Raw genomic sequence first — 22,854 nt, 5'->3', positions numbered from 1 at the left:
TTCCGGCCTCCCGACTTCAAAAATCACTGCGGGACTCTGCCAAGCCCGCCCTGACGCGTGGAAGACAATGATCCTCACTTTTCATTGGCTGGAATTAACACCTTGCTCCATCCCCATTGGCTGTAGCTTCTGTCACGTCCCTTCACCACACCCACTTCCCCATCGGCGTCCAGTGAGCGCTGCGGGGAGTGATTTCCCCAAATCGGGGCGGAAGCCCGCCCGGCCCGTTCGTGCCCCTCCCCGGCGCGGTCCCGCCCCGCCCCGCCCCGCCCCCGGCCCCGGCCCCGGCCCCGGCCCGGCCGCCCCGCCTCCCCCTCCGGAGAGGGCGGGGTCCAGGCGGCGGCCGCGGCCGCAGGAATGTGCTGGAAGCCGGCGGGCGGGCACCCGGAGGTGCTGAAGGGACAGTTCCCGCCGCCGAACTTGCCGAGCGGCCGTGGGGAGGGTGGGGCGGCCCCGGAGCGCGCGGGGCCCGCCGCGATGGAGACCATTTGGATCTACCAGTTCCGCCTCATCGTGATTGGGGACTCCACGGTGGGCAAGTCGTGCCTCCTGCACCGCTTCACCCAGGGCCGCTTCCCGGGGCTGCGCTCCCCCGCCTGCGACCCCACCGTCGGCGTGGACTTCTTCTCCCGCCTGCTGGAGATCGAGCCGGGCAAGCGGATCAAGCTGCAGCTCTGGGACACGGCGGGGCAGGAGCGCTTCAGGTAGGCCGTCGGCGCCGGACCCCGGACCCCGGGCCCTCCGCCGCCCGCCGCCCTTCCCCCCGCGTCGGCGCCGGAGCCCCGGTCCGCGGAGGCTCTCTGGCGCTTCCCCTCGAAAGTGCAGACACTCCACTCTCGCTTCCCCTTCGCCCCTCCGCTTCCAGGGACGACTTCCTCCTCCGCGATCTCTCCTTTCTTTGGCACCCGTTTCCTGCGCCCCCTTTCAAGTCATTCATTCACTCGCCTGAACCGGGGTCACCCTCACCGAACCCCCCTCTTCCCCAACCCGCTCGACTCCTGCTGGTATTTCGATCCCCAACTCTTCGGTTCCCCTTCTGCATTCTCCCCAAACTCCGCGTCCCTTGCTGCACACGCCCGGCCGCCCCCCTCCGCGGAGACCCCCTTTTCCTCCGCTAACCGAGCCGCGTCCCCTCTGCGCGGCCCGGGGGGGGGGTGGCGGGGGAGCTGCCAGGTAGGGCTCCCCGATTCGCGATCGGCCCCGTGGGCTGCACAGCAGCAGTGCCCCCCGCGGTTGCTCCCGCGTGAGCTCCCCGAGCATCGCTGGGGGAGAGGGATGCGGTAATGGCTTGAGCACCTCGCCGCCCCGAATGGGGTCATCAGAAATAGCGGCCACGACCCGTGGGAATGCGTCTGATACAACCACTAGATGTGACATCCCGGACACGGGCACCGCGCAGGGTTGTTTGCTTTGTATTGTTATTTTTTAAAGGGTTGAGTTCTCTTTGCAAGTTTATCATCATGGGTGCTTTGGTGGGGAAAAGGTGTGCGTACTGAGATCTGTGGGGAACTTTATTGTACTGGTATTTTAACGTCCCAAGGTGAATTTTATACATTTCTAAACAGGTGGGATTCCAATGAGTAGTCTTACTCTAAATGTTCGCTTGAAACGCCGAAAGAAGGATTTCACAACCGCTACTTCCGTTATGTGAATAAAAACTAAAGTAGATTGTATGCACTTGCTGGACATGTAAGACTGCATCAAATACAAAGCACGTTTTAAGTTTCCTAGGGTTCAAGGACACTTTTTTTAGAGGAAGGTAGGGAATCTGAGATGCTGTAGTCCTTGGAGGTTTTTAACGATTTCAAATCGATAAGCAAGCATTTTGCAGTCTTCAGCAAGTACGGGGCTTGTGAAATAGAGTACTCCATGCGAGGAGTTCCCAAACATGGTTTCCCCTCACCCGCAGCCAGCATCCATTCCCTATGAGCTCATCCTACTTTTGTGAGGTTGTTCCAGCGTTTAAAGTTTTGGCTTCCATTCCCAGCTATGACTCTGATTCACAGAGATAATAAGTGAACTGCTTAGCTTGCTTATACCGTAGTTTTCCTATGTATGAAGCGGAAAGATGGTTAGGGCAGCCCTCCAGAACGATGTGAAAGGATTTTGATTTGAATTATACAATACCTAGAATTTCATGAAGAATTTTTTTTCCACTTCAGGAAGCTTCCTTTAATTAAAATAATTTTCAAACTTCTGATTCCTCCTCTGTGAAATGAAGGAGCTCTAAGGTTCCTTGTAGTCGTACCATTCTAAGATAGATCACAAATTCCTTTAGCATTTGCTAATAGCTCTTGCTTCACCCCACTAAAGTGGATATAATAAAAACATGTTTTGAATGCTTTAAACTTCTACCATCTACTATGAATTGCAACTACAAGAAACATGGGTGGTAAAATTTTATTATGTCTAATTGTTTCCTTAACAGTGGTTCCTGAACTTACTGACAAGAGAGTACAGGATAATTAATTAGATCTTAAAGACCTTTCTGTTAAATAGATCATTCTCTTTAAGAAGAAAGTAAATAGTAATTCATCTTATATACATTATTAAAACCAGAAGGTAACTCCCATAATAATATAAGAAAATTTAGGAAATGTTTACCAAAAATGAGTCATACTTTATTTTGTCTGGCTCTTTAATAAGATGTATTTATAAATACATACATACTTCAGTAGTTACCTTCAAATACTTGATTTTCTCTCATTTAGCAGGATGTTTCACCATAAAATTGCACTTCAAACAATTACTGTTAAATCACTCTGTATCATCATGAAAATACAGGTACTTATTTTGAATAATAAATATCCTTTAACACTTATTCCATAGAAAGATACTATAGTTCATGAAGATACAATTCTGTCAGTTGCAATCATACTATCAGGATTTTGGGAATTTTATATTTGGAGGTTTTTGTTAGTTTAAATATAAAGTAACAAAAAGGAACCTCCTTTAGGCAGCTTGGCAGGTAGCTTGAAAACAGACAAAATAACAGTGAGCCCATAATTATAACTGTGATTAGCCTTAGTTTTCTTCTTCCCCTCCCAGCTTAATTATGAAACAACTAGAGGCTCAGTGCACAAAATTCGTGCATTCGGGGGGGGGGGGTCTCCTCAGCCCAGCCTGCTCCCTCTTGCACACGCATGTCAGAGGTGACGCGCGAACTCATTTTTTTGGTTGATTTTTCTTTGTTAAATGACATTTAAATATATAAAATAAACATAAAAAATATAAGTCTTTGTTTTACTATGGTTGCAAATATCAAAAAATTTCTATATGTGACACGGCACCAGAGCTAAGTTAGGGTTTTTCAAAATGCTGACACGCTGAGCTCAAAAGGTTCGCCATCACTGCTCTTGCAGTCCAGGAGTGCTTGGGGGATGTCCAACTGATGGTTTAGGCCCGCTCCCTGTCAATCGTACGTCCTTAACGCTGCTGTGGAAGCAGGAGAGGCTCCTGCCACTGCTGCTGTGCTCACCAGTCATGAGCTCAGCTTCTGGCTGAGCGCACTGACCACTTGGGGGCAGCTTCTGCGTCGAGCATCTGCCCCCTGGTAGTCAGTGCACATCATAGCAACTGGTCATTTTGCCGTTCAGTCAATTTGCATATTAGCCTTTTATTATATAGGAAGGAAAGACAAATAAAGCCTTTGTTTTCAATGTTTAGATTAACATGCTTGCAGACAATAACTACTTGCAAAAACTAAAAGGGAACAAAATAAAAATGAGGAAGGTTTAGAACAGAGATTTTCAACCGGTGTGCTAAAAGAATTTTTAAAACATATAATACCTGACGATTTAGTCAAGGGCACTGACCTCTTTTCTCTTAGATCATCAAATAAAAAATGGCAACAGCCAATACAACAATAGCTGTCTGGTGTGAATGAATCAAAATTATACCCTTTTTTGGGGGATCAGATTGGCAAAAAATATATTTTTCTATGTGCTGCAGAATTTTAGTAATAGGTTTATGTGTGCCATGAAGTTAAAAAGTTGAAAATCGCTCGCTTAGAAAAATAATGTATATGTGAGCATATTGTAAGTTGTAATATAACATGTATATGTTAAATTATTATTATTAACACTATGTCTTAGTGAGGATAAATGCTAAATTGCTGTATTAAGGGAGTCAAAATTATAGTCCTGTCATTAAAGATAGAGGTTTATTTGACTTATGTAACAAGCGGTTTTAAGGTAAGTGATCCAAGTTGGAGCGCCTCTCTTCCAGGCGATCATTCAGGTACCGTCCTTCTCATTTTTCTGTTATTCTTAGGACATAATCATCTTCATAGATACTCTATTCCATATCAGCGGAAGGGAAAAGAAAACACTACCTCCAGGTTCATGAGTAGATGCTTAACCCCTGAGCCACATCAGCTGGGTGATAATTTTCTTTGTGTAAAAACTTTTTATTTTGATGTACTCCAACTTGTTTTTTTCTTCTTTTGTTTCCCTTGCCCAAGGCAATATATCAGAAAAAATTTCTACGAGAAATGTCCGAGATTTTCTTGCCAATGTTTTCTTCTAGGATATTTATGGTTTCTAATTTAACATTTAAGTCTTTAATCCATTTTGAGTTTATTCTTATGTGTGCTATAAGAAGGTAGTCTAGTTTTTGCGGGGGGGGGGGGGGGGTTAAGTATCTGTCCATTTTTCCTAATACGATTTATTGAATAGACTGTCTTTAGCCCATTGTATGTTTTTGCCTCCTTGGTCAAATATTAATTGACCATGAAGTCATGGGTTTATTTCTGGGCTCTCTATTCTGTCCCATTGATATATATGTCTGTTTTTATGCCAGTACCATACTGTTTGTTTTTTTTTAATATATTTTTATTGATTTCAGAGAGGAAGGGAGAGGTAGAGAGAAGGAGAAACATCAATGATGAGAGAGAATCACTGATCGGCTGCCTCCTGCATGCCCCCCACCAGGGACTGAGTTCGCAACTTGGAAATGTGCCCCTGACCAGAATTGAACCCGGGACCCTTCAGTCTGCAGGCTGACACTCTATCCACTGGGCCAAACTGGCTAGGTCAGTACCATGCTGTTTTGATTACTATGGTCTTGTAGTATAATTTTATATTAGGTAGCATGAATCAAACTTTTCCCATAAAAGGCACTTTTATGAGATAAAGAAATAGCAATGTTAGCTGTAAGTAATAGGAGACCTCGAGGCTTCACACCAGATTTTGCCTTTTATTTATTTTTCTTTCATATTATCTGACTTTTGAGGTGCTATAGTTTCAGCTATTGGTTATCAAGCTCAGAGAATAATGTCTCCCTAATGCAGTGCTTCTCAAAGCATGTTCTACAGAACACTCATCCTTTGGGATTCATTTTAAAAGATGGGTTCTGTGATCAAATAAGTTTGGAAATCCCTGTATTGCATATAGCATTCTCTTACATGAATATCATTAAGGCTCTAACAAGTATTGTGGCAAAGAAATCTGTTTAACTTTGATTAAACTAGCATTTCCCAAAATTATTTGAGGGACTATTTTTAAAATGTGAAAATCTATGATAACTAGTGTCTTAAGGAGTATACTTTGAGAGACACTACCTTAATGAGTTGCTTTTGTCACATTCATTGACCAGAACTGTTCAACTTTTTACGTTTGGAGCAATGGAAGACCTGCAGACATTAGTTAACCAGCAGATTAACTTAGGAAAGGGCTATAAGCACAAAGTGCTATCTAAGCGATCAAAACAGACAGGTAAAAATCAACCAGAGAAAACAAACTTAATACGGGAGAAGGTAATGTTAAAACAGACAAAGAAAAGCTGTTCTTAATTTCCTCAGAGAGATAATAGAAAAATATTGTAATCGTAAAAGAAGAATAGGATACTTTTTTTAAAAAAAGAATATTCTGAGAACAAAACACTTTTTGGAAACATAGTAGAAAATATAAAACACTCAACATAAAGTTGACGAAATCTCTCAAAAAGTAGGACAGAAGGACAAACACCTAGAAAATAGGAAAAGAAGTTTTTTATTTAAAAGTAGAGGATTAGTCCAAAGGTTGAATACACAAGTAACAAAAAGATAAAACAGAAAGGAGAGAGAGAGAGAGAGAGAGAGAGAGAGAGAGAGAGAGAGAGAGAGGGATTGGAGATATCATCAGTGAAGCAATTCAAAAATTTTTTCCAAGATTTAGGGACTGAGTTTTCAAATTGGAAAGGCTCAGTACAATACATCAAAGACACATTGTCATAAAATTCTAAAACACTGGAGCCACAGAGAAGATCCTACAAACTTTCGGGGGGAGAGGAGAGGTCACAAAAAAGATCAAGGACATCAAAATTACAACTAAACTACAGAACAATCATTATTCAGAACCACCTGAAACCTAGCCAAATGGAAGTCCTACAACTACAGATTTAAAGAAGAAGCTGTTGAGACACTGAAGGGGCTGGTCCCACATCCACATGTGGTGGATAAAAATTGGGAGGGATATCTTGACTTCAGAGGTCCCCCTGGAGAGGTTCTAGCCCCACACCAGGCCCCGCATCCCAGGGTTCTAGTGCCAAGAGGAGAAGTCCCGTAACTTCTGGCTGTGAAAACCAGTAGGGATTGTGGCTGAATGAGATGGAGGGTTGCTGGAGTCACTGGCGTTCGTCTTAAAGGGATCACACATGGGCTTACTCAGACTCACTTTCTGTGATCTCCATGCCAGAACAGCAGCTCCAAGGACACCAGACGTACTGGAAGGAACTGGATTGCCTGGCATCAGGGCAAGCACTAGATGAGCAGCTTTTTCCTAGAGAAAAGTGTTGGCAGAGGCCATTGTTCCTTTTCTGAGCCATCCATCCTCACACAGAGCTGGCAGCGGGTGCTATATCTGAGTCTCCATGAACCTGGCTCACACTGTTCACCGCCCCCTAGTGATTCCTTGAGACCCCATACCTCCCAACTTGTGGGCCACCCAACCTGTTTCCAGTGACGCTTCCATACAAATCGCCTATTTTGGCTCCTGCTTCAGACTTTACCAAAACCTCTCAAACCAGCAGCACCTGGCTTCAGCATGCCCCATATCTCTTGCTAAGTGACCCCAAGCCCAGTACTAACAGCAGCCAACCTTATTTCACAGCTTGGCTTCACCTGGGCACTTCCAAGCCCAGCACAAGAAGCAGCCTTCTGTAGATTACTTTCTAACTCATGCAGAGCACAGGTGGAGGCTGACCTTGGCCTGCACCTCCCGGGAGGCGCCAGAGACAGTGCAACTGGTAGACAACTTCAGACCACATCAAAGCACCACCCAGCCACCTCCACATTCAATGGATAGACTCTGCTGGCATCTGTGGGGTCCCTGCACAGCTGATCCTGCATGTTCGTGGCAGCCAATCAGCCTACGGGTAAATCCCTCCTATTGACGTGCCAACAATAGCAATTACAACTATAACAGAAGGGTATATATGGCTCACACACTGGGGGAGAGGAAACACTTGGAAGATTCAGATATGGCACCCCCTGGGCAGCTTAGGTGATCCAGGAGGCTGTGCCACTGGATCCTACAGAACACCTAATATATAAGGCCACTCTACCAAGCCCAGGAGATGTGACGCTCTACCTAATACATAGAAACAAACACTGAGAGGCAGCTAAAATGGAAAGACAAGAAACATGTCTCAAATAAAAGAACAGAACAAAACTCTAGAAAAAGAACTAAAGAAAAAGGAGATAAGCAATCTACTAGATGCAGAGTTCAAAACATTGATTATAAGGAAGCCCAATAAACTTAGGAGAAAAGTAGATAAATTTAGAGAGAACTTCAACAGCATAAAAAAGAGCATGGAAACCATAAAAAAGAACCAGTCAGAAATGAAGGATATACTAACTTTAATGAAGAATAATTTACATGGAATTAATAGTAGAGTATGAAGCCAATATAATGAGGCAAAAAAACCAAAAACACACCCATCAAAACAGCATAAAGAAAAAAGAACCCAAAAAAATGAGGATAGTGTAAGGAGCCTCTGGGATAACTTCAAGCATACCAACATTCATATTATGGGGGTGCCATAAGATAAGAGAGACAGCAAGAAATTGAAAACCTATTTGTAAAAATAATGACAGAAAACTTCCCTAACTTGGTGAAGGAAATAAGCATTCAAGGCCAGGAAGTGCAGTCCCAAACAAGATGAACCCAAACAGGCCCACACCAAGATATATCATAATTAAAATGCCAAAGGTTAAAGACAAAGAGAGAATCTTTAAAGCACAAGAAAAAAAGCATTTAATTACCTTTAAGGGAGCTCCCCTAAGATTCTTAGCTAATTTCTCAACAGAAACTTTTCAAGCCAGAAGGGATTTGCAAGAAATAACGAAAGCGACAAAAAGCAAGGACCTATATCCAAGATTATTCTACCCATCAAACCTATCATTTAGAACCAAAGGATATATAAAGAGCTAAAGGAGTTCATTACTTAGACAAGAAAAAGCTAAAGGAGTTCATTACCACCAAACCAGAATTACATGAAATATTAATGGTTCTTCTTTAATAATAAGAAGGGGGAGGACAGATAAAAAATATAAACAATAAAATGGCTATTAATACATATATATCAACAATTGAATCTAAAAAACAAAATACATGAACAAGCAGAACAGAAATAGTCTTGTAGATACAGATAACATTTTGATGTTGACAGATGGGAAAGGAGTTGGGGGGATGGATCAAAAGGTGAAGGGATTAAGTATAAATGTGTTGTCATAGAATAGTCATGGGGATATAAAGTACAGCATAGGGGATATAGTCAATAACATTTTAATAGCTATGGATTATGTCAAATGGGTATGAGTTTTATCAGGACGATCACTTGGTATGTTATATAATGTCTAGTCCAGTGGTTCTCAACCTTCTGGCCCTTTAAATACAGTTCCTCATGTTGTGACCCACCATAAAATTATTTTCATTGCTACTTCATAACTGTAATGTTGCTACTGTTATGAATTGTAATGTAAATATCTGATATGCAGGATGGTCTTAGGCGACCCCTGTGAAAGGGGCGTTCCACCGCCAAAGAGGTCGAGACCCACAGGTTGAGACCCGCTGGTCTAGTCACTGGGGTGTACACCTGAAACTAATATAATATTGTATGTCGACTGTAATTGAAAAATAAAAATGATTTAAATTTTTTTAAAAAATATCAGGAATCAGATTGACCTTAGATTTCCTTAAAATAACAGTTGAAGCAAGAAGACAATGGAGAAATTATTTCAAAATTCTGAAGGAATTCTGTAACTGACCAAGTTATCATTCAGCTGTGAGAGCAGAAATCAAAGTTGAAAGATTTCAAAATATTACTTCATGCATCTTTTTAGGAAGTTACTTGAGGATGCATTACACACACACACACACACACATGCACACACACACACACACATACACACACACAGAAGTAAACCAGGAATGAAGAGGAACTACCTGTGAAGAAGGGTAAAGCAAATTCCCAGGAAGATGGTGAAGGGAGATCTTAGGATAATCTCTCTGCTGCAGATACCAAGGACAACCAGGCAAGATTGGAGCAGGGCAAAAGGTTGTAGGAGAGACCTCTTCAGGAAGGGGAAATTGACAGAAAAACTAATGCGAATTGCCTTCTTAAAGGCAACTGGTAGAGAGTTTGGGGTTGGAGTATTGAAAACTACATGAAATTTAGAGAAAAAGAAGAAGATGTGGTAGGGACTTAGTGCTCATTCATATTTGATGCCTCTTCTGGACACATCTGAGGAATAAATTTATCCTCCTGCATTTTGCAGAATCATGTGACTAATTGTGGCCAGTGGATTTGAGCAGAAGTTTCATGAGATGGTTTAAAATACAGCCCAGATTCTTTAACATTCTTCCTATCTAGATGTAGGTTGTTTGTTACTGCCCATAACCTAGTCCAGGGGTGGGCAACCTTTTTGTGAGTGCGTGCAAAACCAGCAAAATCTCTGACTCAAAATTCTTCTGCATGCCAACACTAATTTTTTGAGAACATGTTACACCTACTTGATATCTCTTAAGGTGTACATATGTGAAGAACCTTGAAGAAATAATAAAATTCATTCGAGCGACAAAAACAGTATACGATGATGAAAAATACATTTATTTTTTAATGTATACATGTACACTGATGGTCCGACAGAAAACTTTATGACTCCATTTGATATTATCAGTGGGACTTTTGCTGCTGCATCACTGATGACAGAGATTTTACATCAGGTTTATATTTCGTGACCTTCAGAGATATGCACGAGCTACTACTTTCATCCGTCAGGCTATTCCTATTATGAGACTTAACAAAATTCATCACTGAGAACAAAGATTCACAAGCGTATGTGGATGAAACCAAAACACTGGTTGGATCTAGGAAGGCAGGGAGCCTTAAGGCAGAGGCATAGAAATTGTTCTTCCCCTCTCACGTCAATCCTTGTCTATGGTTTTTAAGATAACTTGTTATGTAAAATTATTTATTTATCTAAGATGCACCTACACTGAATTTATCTGAAAAATAAAAAGTCGATATTAAGAGAAAAATTGTAAAGGGAAGATTATAAGAGAGGGTTTCGCGTGCCAGCAAAAGTTACTGGTGTGCCATGTTGGCACGTGTGCCAGGGGTTGCCCACCCCTGACCTAGTCTATCTTGACTAATACAGAAGATAATTATTAACTCTAAGGGAAATAAGTCATAGATTACTCCAGAGCTCAGCAATGAAAAGAATCTCCATGGTCAGAAAAACATAAGTGCTAAAACATGATCTTTCTAAAAGTATGATACCATGATATTGGCAGGTTGGAGGAATGGAAAAAGTAAGTGTGCATGTATAACTTTGATAAAAATAGAGAAAGAAAAAAGGAAAAGAACATAATCTATTCAAAGGACTTGACAATAAAAGCTGCATAATTTCACAGACAGCAAAATGAGGAAAGGATAAAACATGAGTGATAAATTCCACTATGTGCAGAGATATACCAAAGCACACGAGACAGAACAGTATAGAAGCCTTATGGGAACAGACAGAAATCACAAAAATGGTCAGAGAATTAACCCAAGAAAAAATATTCTTTTTTTTCTCTTTTCTTTTCTGTTCTCTCTTTTTTTTCTTTTTTGGTTAATCCTTTCTGGAGGATATTTTTTCCCATTGATTTTAGGGATAGTGGAAGGGAGGCAGAGAGGGAAGGGGAAAGAGGAGAGAGAAACATTGATGTGAGAGAGCCACATCAATTGGTTGCTGCTCCAACCAGGGCAGGGAACCTGTAACCCAGGTACAAACCAGCGGGCCAATATTCTAACCACTGAGTAACACTGCCCAGGGCAGAAAAAATATTTTTTATTATGGTAGGTCACATAATGCACTGTGTTATATGGAAAATAAAATAATGATGAGAAGCTGGTCATCATTATTTTTGTTCTGCAAAAGCATGCCAGAAAGCATTGAAATAAGTGAAATCTGTTATGTACACTTTCTGGTAAAATACCAAATAGAAAATAAGTATCATTTCATCATCACCTTATAGGCAATTAATGAAGCTAGAAACATTTCTCATTAATTTCCAAATAAATTATTTTGATTTTCACACATAACTTGTTCGCCTTCCAGAATCCACTGCAAAGTACAATTTGAATTACTTTCTATTTAAATACAGTACTTTTTAAAATAAAATGTAGATTATTTCACCTATATGCTTATAGCATATGTAATTATTCAGCCTATTTTTCTCCTTTTGACTTCACAGATTCTTACTATAAATATCAAAAGGAGATAAGCTTTTTTTGTTTTTCTCTCTGTATTTTCCCATTTGCTTAGCATTCACATGCTGGTTGGGCACAGTCTGACAAAATCTGAATTAATTAACCTGGCTCTTTATTCATTTACAAATATTGATAGGACTCACGTGTGCCCAGTCTGTTTTAGACACTTAGGGATACAGCATTCCAAAAGACCTGACAGGAATCCTTGCTCTCACGGAGAAAGGCTATAACCAGAGAAGTTGGAAAAACTATATAGGATATCAGAATGTCTTACCTGCTACTGAGGGAAATAGAGGCTAAACGGTGAATAGAGCATGCTAGGTGTGATAAGAAGGCCTCACTATCTTTCTTTCTTTATTTAAAAAAATATTTTTATTGGTTTTAGAGAGGAAGGGAGAGGGAGAGAGAGAGAGAGAGATAGAAACATCAATGATGAGAGAGAATCATTGATCGGCTGCCTCCTGCATGCCCACTATTGGGGATCGAGCCCTTGACCAGAATCGAACCCAGGACCCTTTAGTCCACAGGCCGACGCCCTATCCACTGAGCTGAACCAGCCAGAGCATAAAGTGATGCTCTTTTATAAAAGGAAAATACAAGATGGTCAGGGATTAAATCCCCATAGTCAAAGAGATAATATGGCTCCTTTTTCTTATCAGTATTATATATAACCTCCACAACCACAAACTTGATTTTTGATGAAAGACCCTGGGATTATAAAAGAAAACAATTTTAATATTTGTATAAAGAAAAATATGTTATAAGCTTTAAATTTCAGAATCTTAGGCAAGGGCAGGGACTGTTAGCATCAGTTACAATAAAAGGTATGGGGAGACTTGTTTCATCTCCTGATAACAGTGGGAAAGGCCCAGATTACAAGGCAGGGGTCGCAGTAAATAAAGCATCAACACAGCGAATGTTCCCAGAAGGAGGCGGAGGAGTGGACTATCAGTGACAGAGGCCTCCTGACACTAATGCTTTCATAGGCTGCTTGCTGCCCACAGCCTTTGGCATTAAAGTACTTCTAGCCTCTAAATGCCTATTTTACAATTGGCAAAGCCACAAGAAGGGCATTTTCAGGATGGAACATCTGGTTCATTTTACCGAAGTAAGTCAGCAAGTGCTCTATATTTTGTTGCTTTTTAAGAGGCTTGTGCACATCCAACCAAGTTCATAATAACAGCATATAACCTTGCCACTTTCAGATAAAATTTTATATATATAAGTAACTAGTATAAATAATCTTGAGCATTCTAGGGACTTTTGTCCTTCATATGACAACACCATCCTACTTTAAGCGCCTTCCAGGAAACTAAATAACTGTTTAATGTGAGATAGCATTGACATTTTTTAGAATGTCAGTAATCATGTAATTTGTGTCAAAAAATTCCAAATTCTCCAAAGGATATCATTCACACTTAATTGCACTGCTCTTATAGTAAGTAACTCATTGTAAATGTAAGCAAACTTCAGTGCTCTCAATATCATTTATCTATGTATTTCATAGATAAAATATGTATTTCAGTAAAATTTAAGAGGAAAATTAAACAATTAAAAATGTTTACATAAACAAGGTGACCACGTTTTTCTATTCTAAATCAAACATACATATAAGAATAAACATTGTCGATAAGTAAAGAAAATGTGATGTATACATATGATTGAATGTTATTTAGCTATAAAAAAGGAAGTCCTATAAGATACTACAACATAGATGAACCTTGAGGACCTTATGCTAAGTAAAACAAGCCAGTCACAGAAGGAAGGACAAATACTGCATGTACCTAAAGTAGTCAAGCTCATGGAAGCAGGAAGTAGAAGAGTGGTTGCTAGGGGGTGGGAGGAGAATGAGATGAGCTGCTGTTCAGTGGTGCATGGGGTTTCAGTCATGCAAGATGAAAAAGGTCTAGAGATCTACTATACAACATTGTGCTGTAGTTAATAATACTCTACTATGCACTTAAAATGGTTAAGGGTAGATCTCATGCGTTTTTCAGCCCAATAATTTTTAAAAATAATGAACTTTGGCCTCCTGAAACTTGAAAATTTAAACATATCTGTGACTTTGATTTGTATTATTCTTTTCTTATAAAATACTAGAGGCCCGGTGCACAAAAATGTGTGCACTTGGGGGGGGGGGGTCCCTTAGCCCAGCCTGTGCCCTCTCGCAGTCTGGGACCCCTCGGGGGATGTCCACCTGCTGGCTTAGGCCCGCTCCCCAGGGGATCGGGCCTAAGTTGGCAGTCAGACATCCCTCTGGCAGCCCAGGAGCCCTCGGGGGATGTCCACTTGCCAGCGGGGAGCAGGCCTAAGCTGCAGTCGGACATCCTCAGTGCTGCTGAGGAGGTGGGAGAGTCTCCCGCCACCACCGCTGTGTTGGCAGCCATCAGCCTGGCTTGTGGCTGAGCAGAGCTCCCCCTGTGGGAGTGCACTGACCACCAGAGGGCAGATCCTGCACTGAGCGTCTGGCCCCTGGTGGTCAGTGTGTGTCATAGTGACCAGTCATTCCCAGTCCTTCTGCTGTTAGGGTCAATTTGCATATTACCCTTTTATTATATAGGATAGAGGCCTGGTGCATGGGTGGGGACCGACTGGTTTGCCCTGAAGGGTGTCCTGGATCAGGGTGAGGGTCCCTCTTGGGTGCCTGGCCAGCCTGGGTGAGGGGCTGATGGATGTTTGCAGCTGGTCACACCCCCTTCAGGGTGGGGGTCCCGCTTGGGTGCCTGGCCAGTCTGGGTGAGGGGCTGAAGGCCATTTTCAGGCTGGCCAAGCCTCCCCGGCAACGGAAGCTCCCAGCCTCCCCTTTTTTTCTTCCTTTTTTTTTATTCTGGGATTTATTTTTACCTTCTATAATTGAAACTTTGTAGCCTTGAGAGGAGCTCAGAGCCAGCCAGGGTGGGCGGGAGGGAAGCTTGGCTTCCTCCATCGCCAGGGGCAACCCAAGCCTCCTGCTCACTCCAGCTCCATGGCCATGGCAGCTGAAAGCAGGTATCTGGGGTTTATTTATCTTCTATAATTGAAACTTTGTTGCTTTGAGTGGAGCTCAGAGCTGGCCACGGCAGGCGGGAAGCTTGGCTTCCTCCATCTTTGGGGCAACCAAGCCTCCTGCTTGCTCCAGCTCCGTGGCTGCCGGCCACCATCTTGGTTGTGTTAATTTGCATGTAGTCACTCTGATTGGCTGGTGGGCGTGGCTTAAAGCATAGCAAAGGTACAGTCAATTTGCATGTTTGTCTTTTATTAGTGTAGATATGCAAACTGTAGCAATCAGGTCTTTGGTTGCCAGCAACAAAACCAACTTGAGGACCTTAATCAAAAATGAGCTGGAACCGGTTTGGCTCAGTGGGTAGAGCGTCGGCCTGCGGACTGAAGGGTCCCGGGTTCCATTCCGGTCAAGGGCATGTACCTGGGTTGCGGGCACATCCCCAGTGGGAGGTGTGCAGGAGGCAGCTGATCGATGTTTCTCTCTCATCGATGTTTCTAACTCTCTATCTCTCTCCCTTCCTCTCTGTAAAAAATCAATAAAATATATTTTAAAAAAATATGAAAGTAACTGGAAGCATATCTGAGGCACAGAGACTTGGTGGGAAACTAGAGGGACCATGTCTAGAATGAACCAAAAGATCCCAGGAGTTTTGGGCAGCAAGAACCACAGAAGGCCAGGTGATCCCCACAACATTGTTTTCCCTTTTTTTGCCTATTTACCCACTTCCATAAGAATCCCAAAATGACCATAGCCAGTTTGGCTCAGTGGATAGAGCATCAGCCCGCAGATTAAAGGGTCCCATTCCATTGGTCAAATTCCATTCCAGTCAAAGACACATACCTCAGTTGCAGGCCGAATCCCTGGCCCTCGTCGGGGTATGTGTGGGAGGCAACCAATCTATGTGTCTCACTCACATTGATGTTTGTCTCTCTCTGTCTCTCCCCCCTCGTTTCCACTTTCTAAAAATCATTGGAAAATACCCTCAGTGGAGGATTAACAAAAAAAGGGGAAAAGAGAATCCCCAAATGGACTATTAGCAGCCTCAGCTAATTCAGAAGCTTCATGTGGTTTTCTAGTGAAAGCATTTCTCCCTTGGATACTAAACCTTTATATCAGCATAGTTTAGAGTTATAGGGATTAGGAGCAACAAAAAAGTGTTGTGTTAAGTGTAATTGTGAGAGGCACCATCACCCCATTTCACCCCTTGTTTCCCAAACCACTGCATCTATGTATGGGGGGAGGGGGAGAAATATCATCTACTCTATTCCTCACTGATTTAGAACATATACATCCTGAAGGATCATGCCAAAATTTTACAAATCTAGACATGAGCATAACTGAATCTTAACACCCATTCCACAGTTTTATAGGACAAGATGTGACAATGACAAGATCACTGAAATCCATGGCACCAGACCGTTTCCCTATCTCTTCCTCTCTTAAGTGAAGTTTTTGGTCTGTATCAAAGTATGGGATACCATGGCTGTATAAGGCATTCCATAAGTTCATGAGTGGTGGTGTAAGTATCATTTGAATCCAGATTTAAATGTCAGTTACAATGAGGACATATCAGTGTCCCCTCCATGATGACCCTCCCAGAGTAAAGTACCATAACCAAGGTGTCAGTAGCTGCTGGGAAAATGGGTATTAAGCAGTGACAGTCCAGGTAAGAGAAAGTCTCTGTTGAGCCCAGTCATAGCCTCCATCTCTCCACCAAGACCTCTTTGAGTTCAAACCGGGGTGAAAATTTAGTGACTTAACTGTAGGACAGAATGTGTTGTTTCACTGATTATTAGGAACTCCTCCATAGAGGGGTTTATGGTGACTATTCACATAGAATACAAGTATTCACATCCATCGACATACCTCTTCCCCAATACCTCCTGTTATAAGTCTTCCAATCTTGTTTTTTTCCAACATGTCGAACCCTTATCCTCTGCTCATGAATTGGTGTAGATTCTTAACTACATCTCTCTATCTCTTCCTCTGGGAGAAGTTCCACACGTGGGAGGGTTTCTCTTTTCCTTTGACCTTCAAGTTGAATGGGGCTGACCAATGCCAGCATATTGTTTCCAGCCATCTGTAAGCAGACTTGAATTTTTTTTCCCCTCTTTTATTATAGGGAAATCCAGATAAGGCCACACATTGGGAGGGTGCTGCAGGAGTAGGTGTGCTTGGTGTTTGAGCCTTGTTACTCTGGGTCCCCTCAGGTTCCAACCCTATTCCTGCTTATATATATGACTTCTGCTTGGTGACAAAGTTCCAGCCTGATGAGTCAGAGAACACATAGCTCTTGATCAGCACTTAGATTGCAGTCACTTGGTATTCCACAGCCAGGCATTTATTTCGTCTCTTATCAAAGAAAGCTTGCAAGCCACAAATGATTTCTCAAAAGTGAAATAGCTCTTGAAAATGACAGCATGCCTTTATTCCAAAATGCCACTCCTATAATTGTCCAGTGGAACTTTCCCAGGCTTGATAGAGCATTCCAGTCTGCTGTAGGCACTTTGGGTCAGCTCTCACATTAAAGTTTCTCTTTCTCCCTCTCTCAAAATCAATGAAAATATTTTAAAAAAATAAAGAATTATAGTAAAAACATGTTTGTGGGCTGTGAGGTATTGATCAAAAAGTAGATTAAATTTTGTAGTTTTTGAGGTAGTGAGCAATGCTGATGATGAAAATGAAGTGGATAAGAAAGGCAGAATAAAGTGGAAAGTTCACTAGAGACAAGAAAATCAAGAAACTTAGAGATGGCATCAGATAGTTCAACGGATGCTGAAAACAGTGATCAGAAGGTCAGGAATTCAGATAGAAAGAAAAACAAAACAAAGTGCTAATCTTAAGTACATGGAGAATGACCAAGCAATTGGCAAATGACAACAGATGAGCCTGATGGCATAAGCCTCGAAGGAGCAGGGAATTTTTTCACAACAGGGTCGGGAGAGAATAATTATCTGGAAGTGGCACAGGGGAGGCAGAAGGCACCTCCTGATCCTATGGAATGAGCAACATGAGCATGCTGCAGGGAAAGCTGCATTCTCAGGGACAGGCCAGTTTCAGTTAAGGCAAGGAGGAGGAGAAAACATTCTGAGAGAAGACTGTTCTCTGAAAGTGGGATGGGAGTTGCTAATAGTGTAGCTTTCTAGGTAGGTTTTTAAAAAAATAAAAAATAAATAGAAAAAATATATATATATCAGGTCTTCCACTTGGGAAGAACAAGATGTGGCTAAGAGCTTATAACCCTGATCCATGTTCTTCATAATTCACCTTCCCCATCATACCACCATCACACTGGGTTTAGGGTATGCTGTATCCCTTTTACCAATATTGCCAGAGTATAGTCTCATACTCTTAATTCTCCCATAACGCACCTGAAACCAAATTGAAATCCATTCATATATTTCTCCCTTCTCTTTTTCCCTATTTTTCCTTTCTTTAAATCATCCATTCATTCTGTGAGACTTTCAAAGCCCACAAGGAAATAGCTATAAAGTAACATGCAACAAGATGTCATTGCTGATAAAGAATTATTACTCATCAACTCTTGAATTCTGTACAGGGAGCCCTACCTAACTAGTTCATTTAGTATCTAGTCTCTACCTCTTTATAATACCTTCAAGAACTTCTAGAGATCTAAGTGTCCTGACTCAAGAGAGGAGATCCAAAGTAAGAAAGATGCTTCCTTTCCCTTGCTGTAAGACCTGCCTTTCAGGTTTCAGTTTTCAGCCTGAAGGCCTGTCTCTTCCCCTAAATCAGTGATCTTAAACCCATGTGCTGCAAGAATTTAGACAACATGCAATACCTGACTGTTTAGTCAGGGGCACCGAACTCTTTTCCCTTAGATTGTCAAATTAAAAAATGACAACAGCCAACACAACAATAGTCCTGTGTGGATGAATGAAAATTATACCTTCTTTTTTTGTGTGAGATCAGCAATATATATATATATATATATATATATATATATATATATATATATATACATATATATATATATATATACATATACATATATATTAGAGGCCCGATGCATGAAATTCATGCAAGGCACTTGGTCCTCACAGCCCTGGCTGCCTTGTGGCCCCGTGGCCCTGCAGCCCTGCTCACTGGTCGTTCCAGAAGGTCATTCTGCCACCTGGTCTAATTAGCATATTAGCTCTTTATTATATAGAATATTTTAGTGTGCCACAGAATTTGAGTAGTTTATCTGTGCCATGAGATGAAAAAGGTTGAAAATCACTGTCCTATTGTTCAATTATATTATTATTATATAGAAAATGGTAGGTGTCATATTAAGACCCTTTATCCTAACATCATTAATAAGGGCTGTTTTATAGCATAATTGCATATACTTTGCTGTAATTTTCTTTTACAGAATTATTTGCTAGCTGTATTCCAAACGTTTTCAAAGTTAAATCAAGGTACTAGAACATATGGCATTTCCTACAGTGTAAGACATGCCCCTCCCTAATATACAAGCATTTATTTCAACATTGAGTTTTCAACCACAAAAGTATGTTTTCTTGTTTGTTTGTTTGTTTTTATCCTCACCTGAGGATTTTTATTTTATTTTATTGATTTAGAGAGAGGAATGGAGAGAGAGAGAGAGAGAGAGAGAGAGAGAGAGAGAGAGAGAAACATCAATGTGAGAGTGAAACATCAATTGGTTGCCTCCTGTACTCACCTCAACGGGGGTTCAAACCGGCAACCTAGGTATGTGCCCTGACTTGGAATTAAACCCACCACCTTTTGGTGCACAGGATGACGCTCCAAACAACTGAGATGCCCAGCCAGAGCAAATACATGTTTTTAAAAATTATACAAATGGTAAATTAAGTAGGATAGGGAATAAAAGTAATGCAGATTTAGTGCTGAATAAATTAAAGCTTTCAATCTTATAACCTTAGGTTTCTCCTAAGGCACTGTACATCAGCATAAACTCACACATATAAAGATGAGTAGCAAAACAATAACAAATCAGTTATCCCTCAATTATTTAAAATATATTTTATTGATTTTTTACAGAGAGGAAGGGAGAGGGGTAGAGAATTAGAAACATCAAAGAGAGAGAAACATCGATCAGCTGCCTCCTGCCCACCCCCTACTGGGGATGTGCCCGCAACCAACGTATATGCCCTTGACCAGAATCGAACCTGGGACCCTTTAGTCCGCAGTCCGACGCTCTATCCACTGAGCCAAACTAGTTAGGGCTCAATTTTTTTTTTAAAGCAACAACTGAACTGAACTGCATTATTTGTAGCCTGCTAAAGAGAGTGGGAGATTTTTTTTTATTGTCAATGGCTGTATAGTATAGTAGTCTTTGAGAAAATATTTTTAAAATATAATCACCTGAGAATCTCTCTGGTGGGAATTCTGAGGAGAAACAGGAAAGCAGGAGAAATGGCAAGAAAGGGGAATAAAATAACTTTCTTCACACTCCAAGCAAATGGTACTTGTGGTATCGGGTCACAGAACTGAGCTGTAATTTCAGCAATAGGGATAATGAAGGTTTGCAAAACTTGAGAATACTAGGTAACCCAGTGGTCCTCTGCAAAGACCTCTGATGCATCAGCAAGTAACAGATGAGTTTGCTTAAGGATGATCTCAGTTCGAAAAATCATTGACAACTTGGAAACTGAGACACATGCAACCTCTGGCTCATATAACACGTAGTGCTTTCCCTCCAAGAAAATTAACCAGCATAACAGATATTAAGTGACATCTATCATTTGCCAGGTAATATGATTATTAGGTACATAAATGAAAAATATTTGATCCTCAAGGAATCTTGAATTTAGAGGGAGACATACTAGTAATTCCAACCAAAACATTTAAAAATTGACATACTGGCAGTGTGCTAAAGGTCTACTACAGTGGTTCTCAACCTTCCTAACGCCGCGACCCTTTAATACAGCTCCTCATGTTGTGGTGACCCCCAATTTCATTGCTACAAATTGAACATAATTAAAGCATGGTGATTAATCACAAAAACAATATGTAATTATATATGTGTTTTCCAATGGTCTTAGGCGACCCCTGTGGAAGGGTCGTTCGACTCCCAAAGGGGTCGCGACCCACAGGTTGAGAACCGCTGGCCTAGTGGCATGGAAGAGGAGTGCCTAAGAGAGGTGGAGGGGGAGAGGTCGATGGCAGAAAAGGCTTCTCACATATATGATTTTAGATCTGACTCTTGAAGGAGACATAGAAGTTTGCGAGGCAAAAACAGATAGAAGACATTCTAGGTAGAGAAAACAACATATGTAAAGGCAAGAAGAGAAAACATACCAAAAGGCAAGAAATATACAACAGTATAGGGCAGGCCTTGCTGCCTTGCCTCAGGCTCAGTCAGAAACAAATGGGACATTGGAAAGATTATCTGAAAAGGGTTTAACGAAGTAACTATTTACAGAAATGTGGGAGAGGTCAAGGGCACCAACAAAGGATGGTGAAACTATTCAGGGATAGTAACAGTGGGAAGCCACTGACCACCTGGCCACAAGAGGCAACTGAGGGGATGAAATCTCCAGAACCTGGTGAAAGCCGTAGCCATGGGGGGTGGAGCTACCCAACAGGAGCCTTGATCAGAAGCAGAGGAACACAACCAAGTCACAGCCTGGCTTGGGGCTGGGGGATGTCCATACCTGTTCTCCCAGTCTCCAGCAGGCACCTCCCACTGGCTGAACCACGGCAAGGGAGTCTGGGAAAGTTTTCTGTAAAGGGTCAGCTTCCTGAGGCCCAGAGAGTGGAGACTAAATCTGGAGACACAAAAAATCACTTGCATAACCTTGGCCAGTGTGGTCCAGTTGGATGAGTGTAGTCCCGTGCACCAAAAGGTTGCCATTCAGAGCATATGTCCAGGTTGCAGGCTTCAGTGTGGGAGGCAGCCGATGTTTCTCTCTCTCCCCCTCTCCCTTTGTCTCTCCCTAAAATCAATAAAAACATTTCTTCAGAAAAATCATTAGCACACCTCATCTCACCTCCAAACAATTTTCTGTTTCTTTAATAGGGAAAGCGTAGGACTATATACTAGCATATAGCAAGTTTGCCCTTGCTTCTTCTCTAATAGAAAGGAGCTTATTCAATTTAATGACTGGGAGATACTCTTAAGATCTGGTTTGCTAGCAACCTGTGCTCTTCACCAAATCTTTCTGTGTGCCTATTTTTAACCACAATGATATAATAGTTATTCTTTCATATATTTAAAAATAATAATCCTAAGACAGTGTGAGATGCTTATTTGTCTATCTAAAAATAACGTTTGTTGTCAGTGGTTGCTCACTTAAGACACTATATACTTGATTTATAAATTCTAGTTAAATCACAGTAAGGTATCTTCAAATTTTATTATGGTGCAACTTGTCCTTTTCCAACATTTTTTTTTTCTCTTTATTTTTCAGATCAATAACTCGATCTTATTACCGCAACTCAGTTGGTGGATTTTTAGTATTTGACATTACTAACCGACGATCTTTTGAACATGTGAAAGATTGGCTGGAAGAAGCAAAAATGCACGTACAGCCATTTCGGATTGTATTTTTGCTAGTGGGACACAAATGCGACTTAGCTTCAATACGTCAAGTTACAAGGGAAGAAGCTGAAAAGCTGTCAGCGGACTGTGGTATGAAGTATATAGAAACCTCAGCAAAAGATGCTACCAATGTTGAGGAATCCTTCACTATCTTGACAAGAGACATCTATGACCTTATCAAAAGGGGAGAGATTTGTATTCAGGATGGCTGGGAAGGGGTGAAAAGTGGTTTTGTTCCAAATACTGTGCATTCTTCTGAGGAAGCAGTGAAGCCCAGGAAAGAGTGCTTCTGCTGACTTCAGACATGCCAAAGCACCGTCAAGAACAGGTGGACGTCATTCCAGGATAGAGACCACCATCAGCACTGTTTGTAAGGCGTTTGATCCAGAGTGCTATGCTTTCATGTTACACTACAAGACTCAGTGTTTTGCTAAAATATCAGGCAAAGCAGACAACTTTTTCTTGAAACTATCAAATTACCCCCTTTCCTACTTTGTTAGCTTATAGCTGAACTAATGTCCAAATATGTCAATATTACTCATTTTTCTTGACAGTTTGAAATGGGGTTTTTGTGCATATATAGTCTGATTGAAAAGATTTTATCAGG

The 22,854-nt window shown here is 41.5% G+C and overlaps 1 protein-coding gene across 1 annotated transcript; it reads left to right on the top strand.

Annotated features, from left to right (window-relative positions):
• Positions 1-357: 357 nt before the first annotated feature.
• Positions 358-22,543, top strand: RAB39A (RAB39A, member RAS oncogene family; the record flags this gene model as incomplete). Its single annotated transcript, XM_081099513.1, has 2 exons — positions 358-704; positions 22,117-22,543. The coding sequence occupies 2 exons, from the start codon at positions 358-360 to the stop codon at positions 22,541-22,543; spliced, it is 774 nt and encodes a 257-aa protein (XP_080955639.1).
• Positions 22,544-22,854: the final 311 nt, after the last annotated feature.

This window comes from Myotis nattereri (assembly GCF_964212035.1).
Source record: "Myotis nattereri genome assembly, chromosome: 9".
NCBI lineage: Eukaryota > Metazoa > Chordata > Mammalia > Chiroptera > Vespertilionidae > Myotis > Myotis nattereri.
This window is presented reverse-complemented; position numbering and strand designations above follow the sequence as displayed.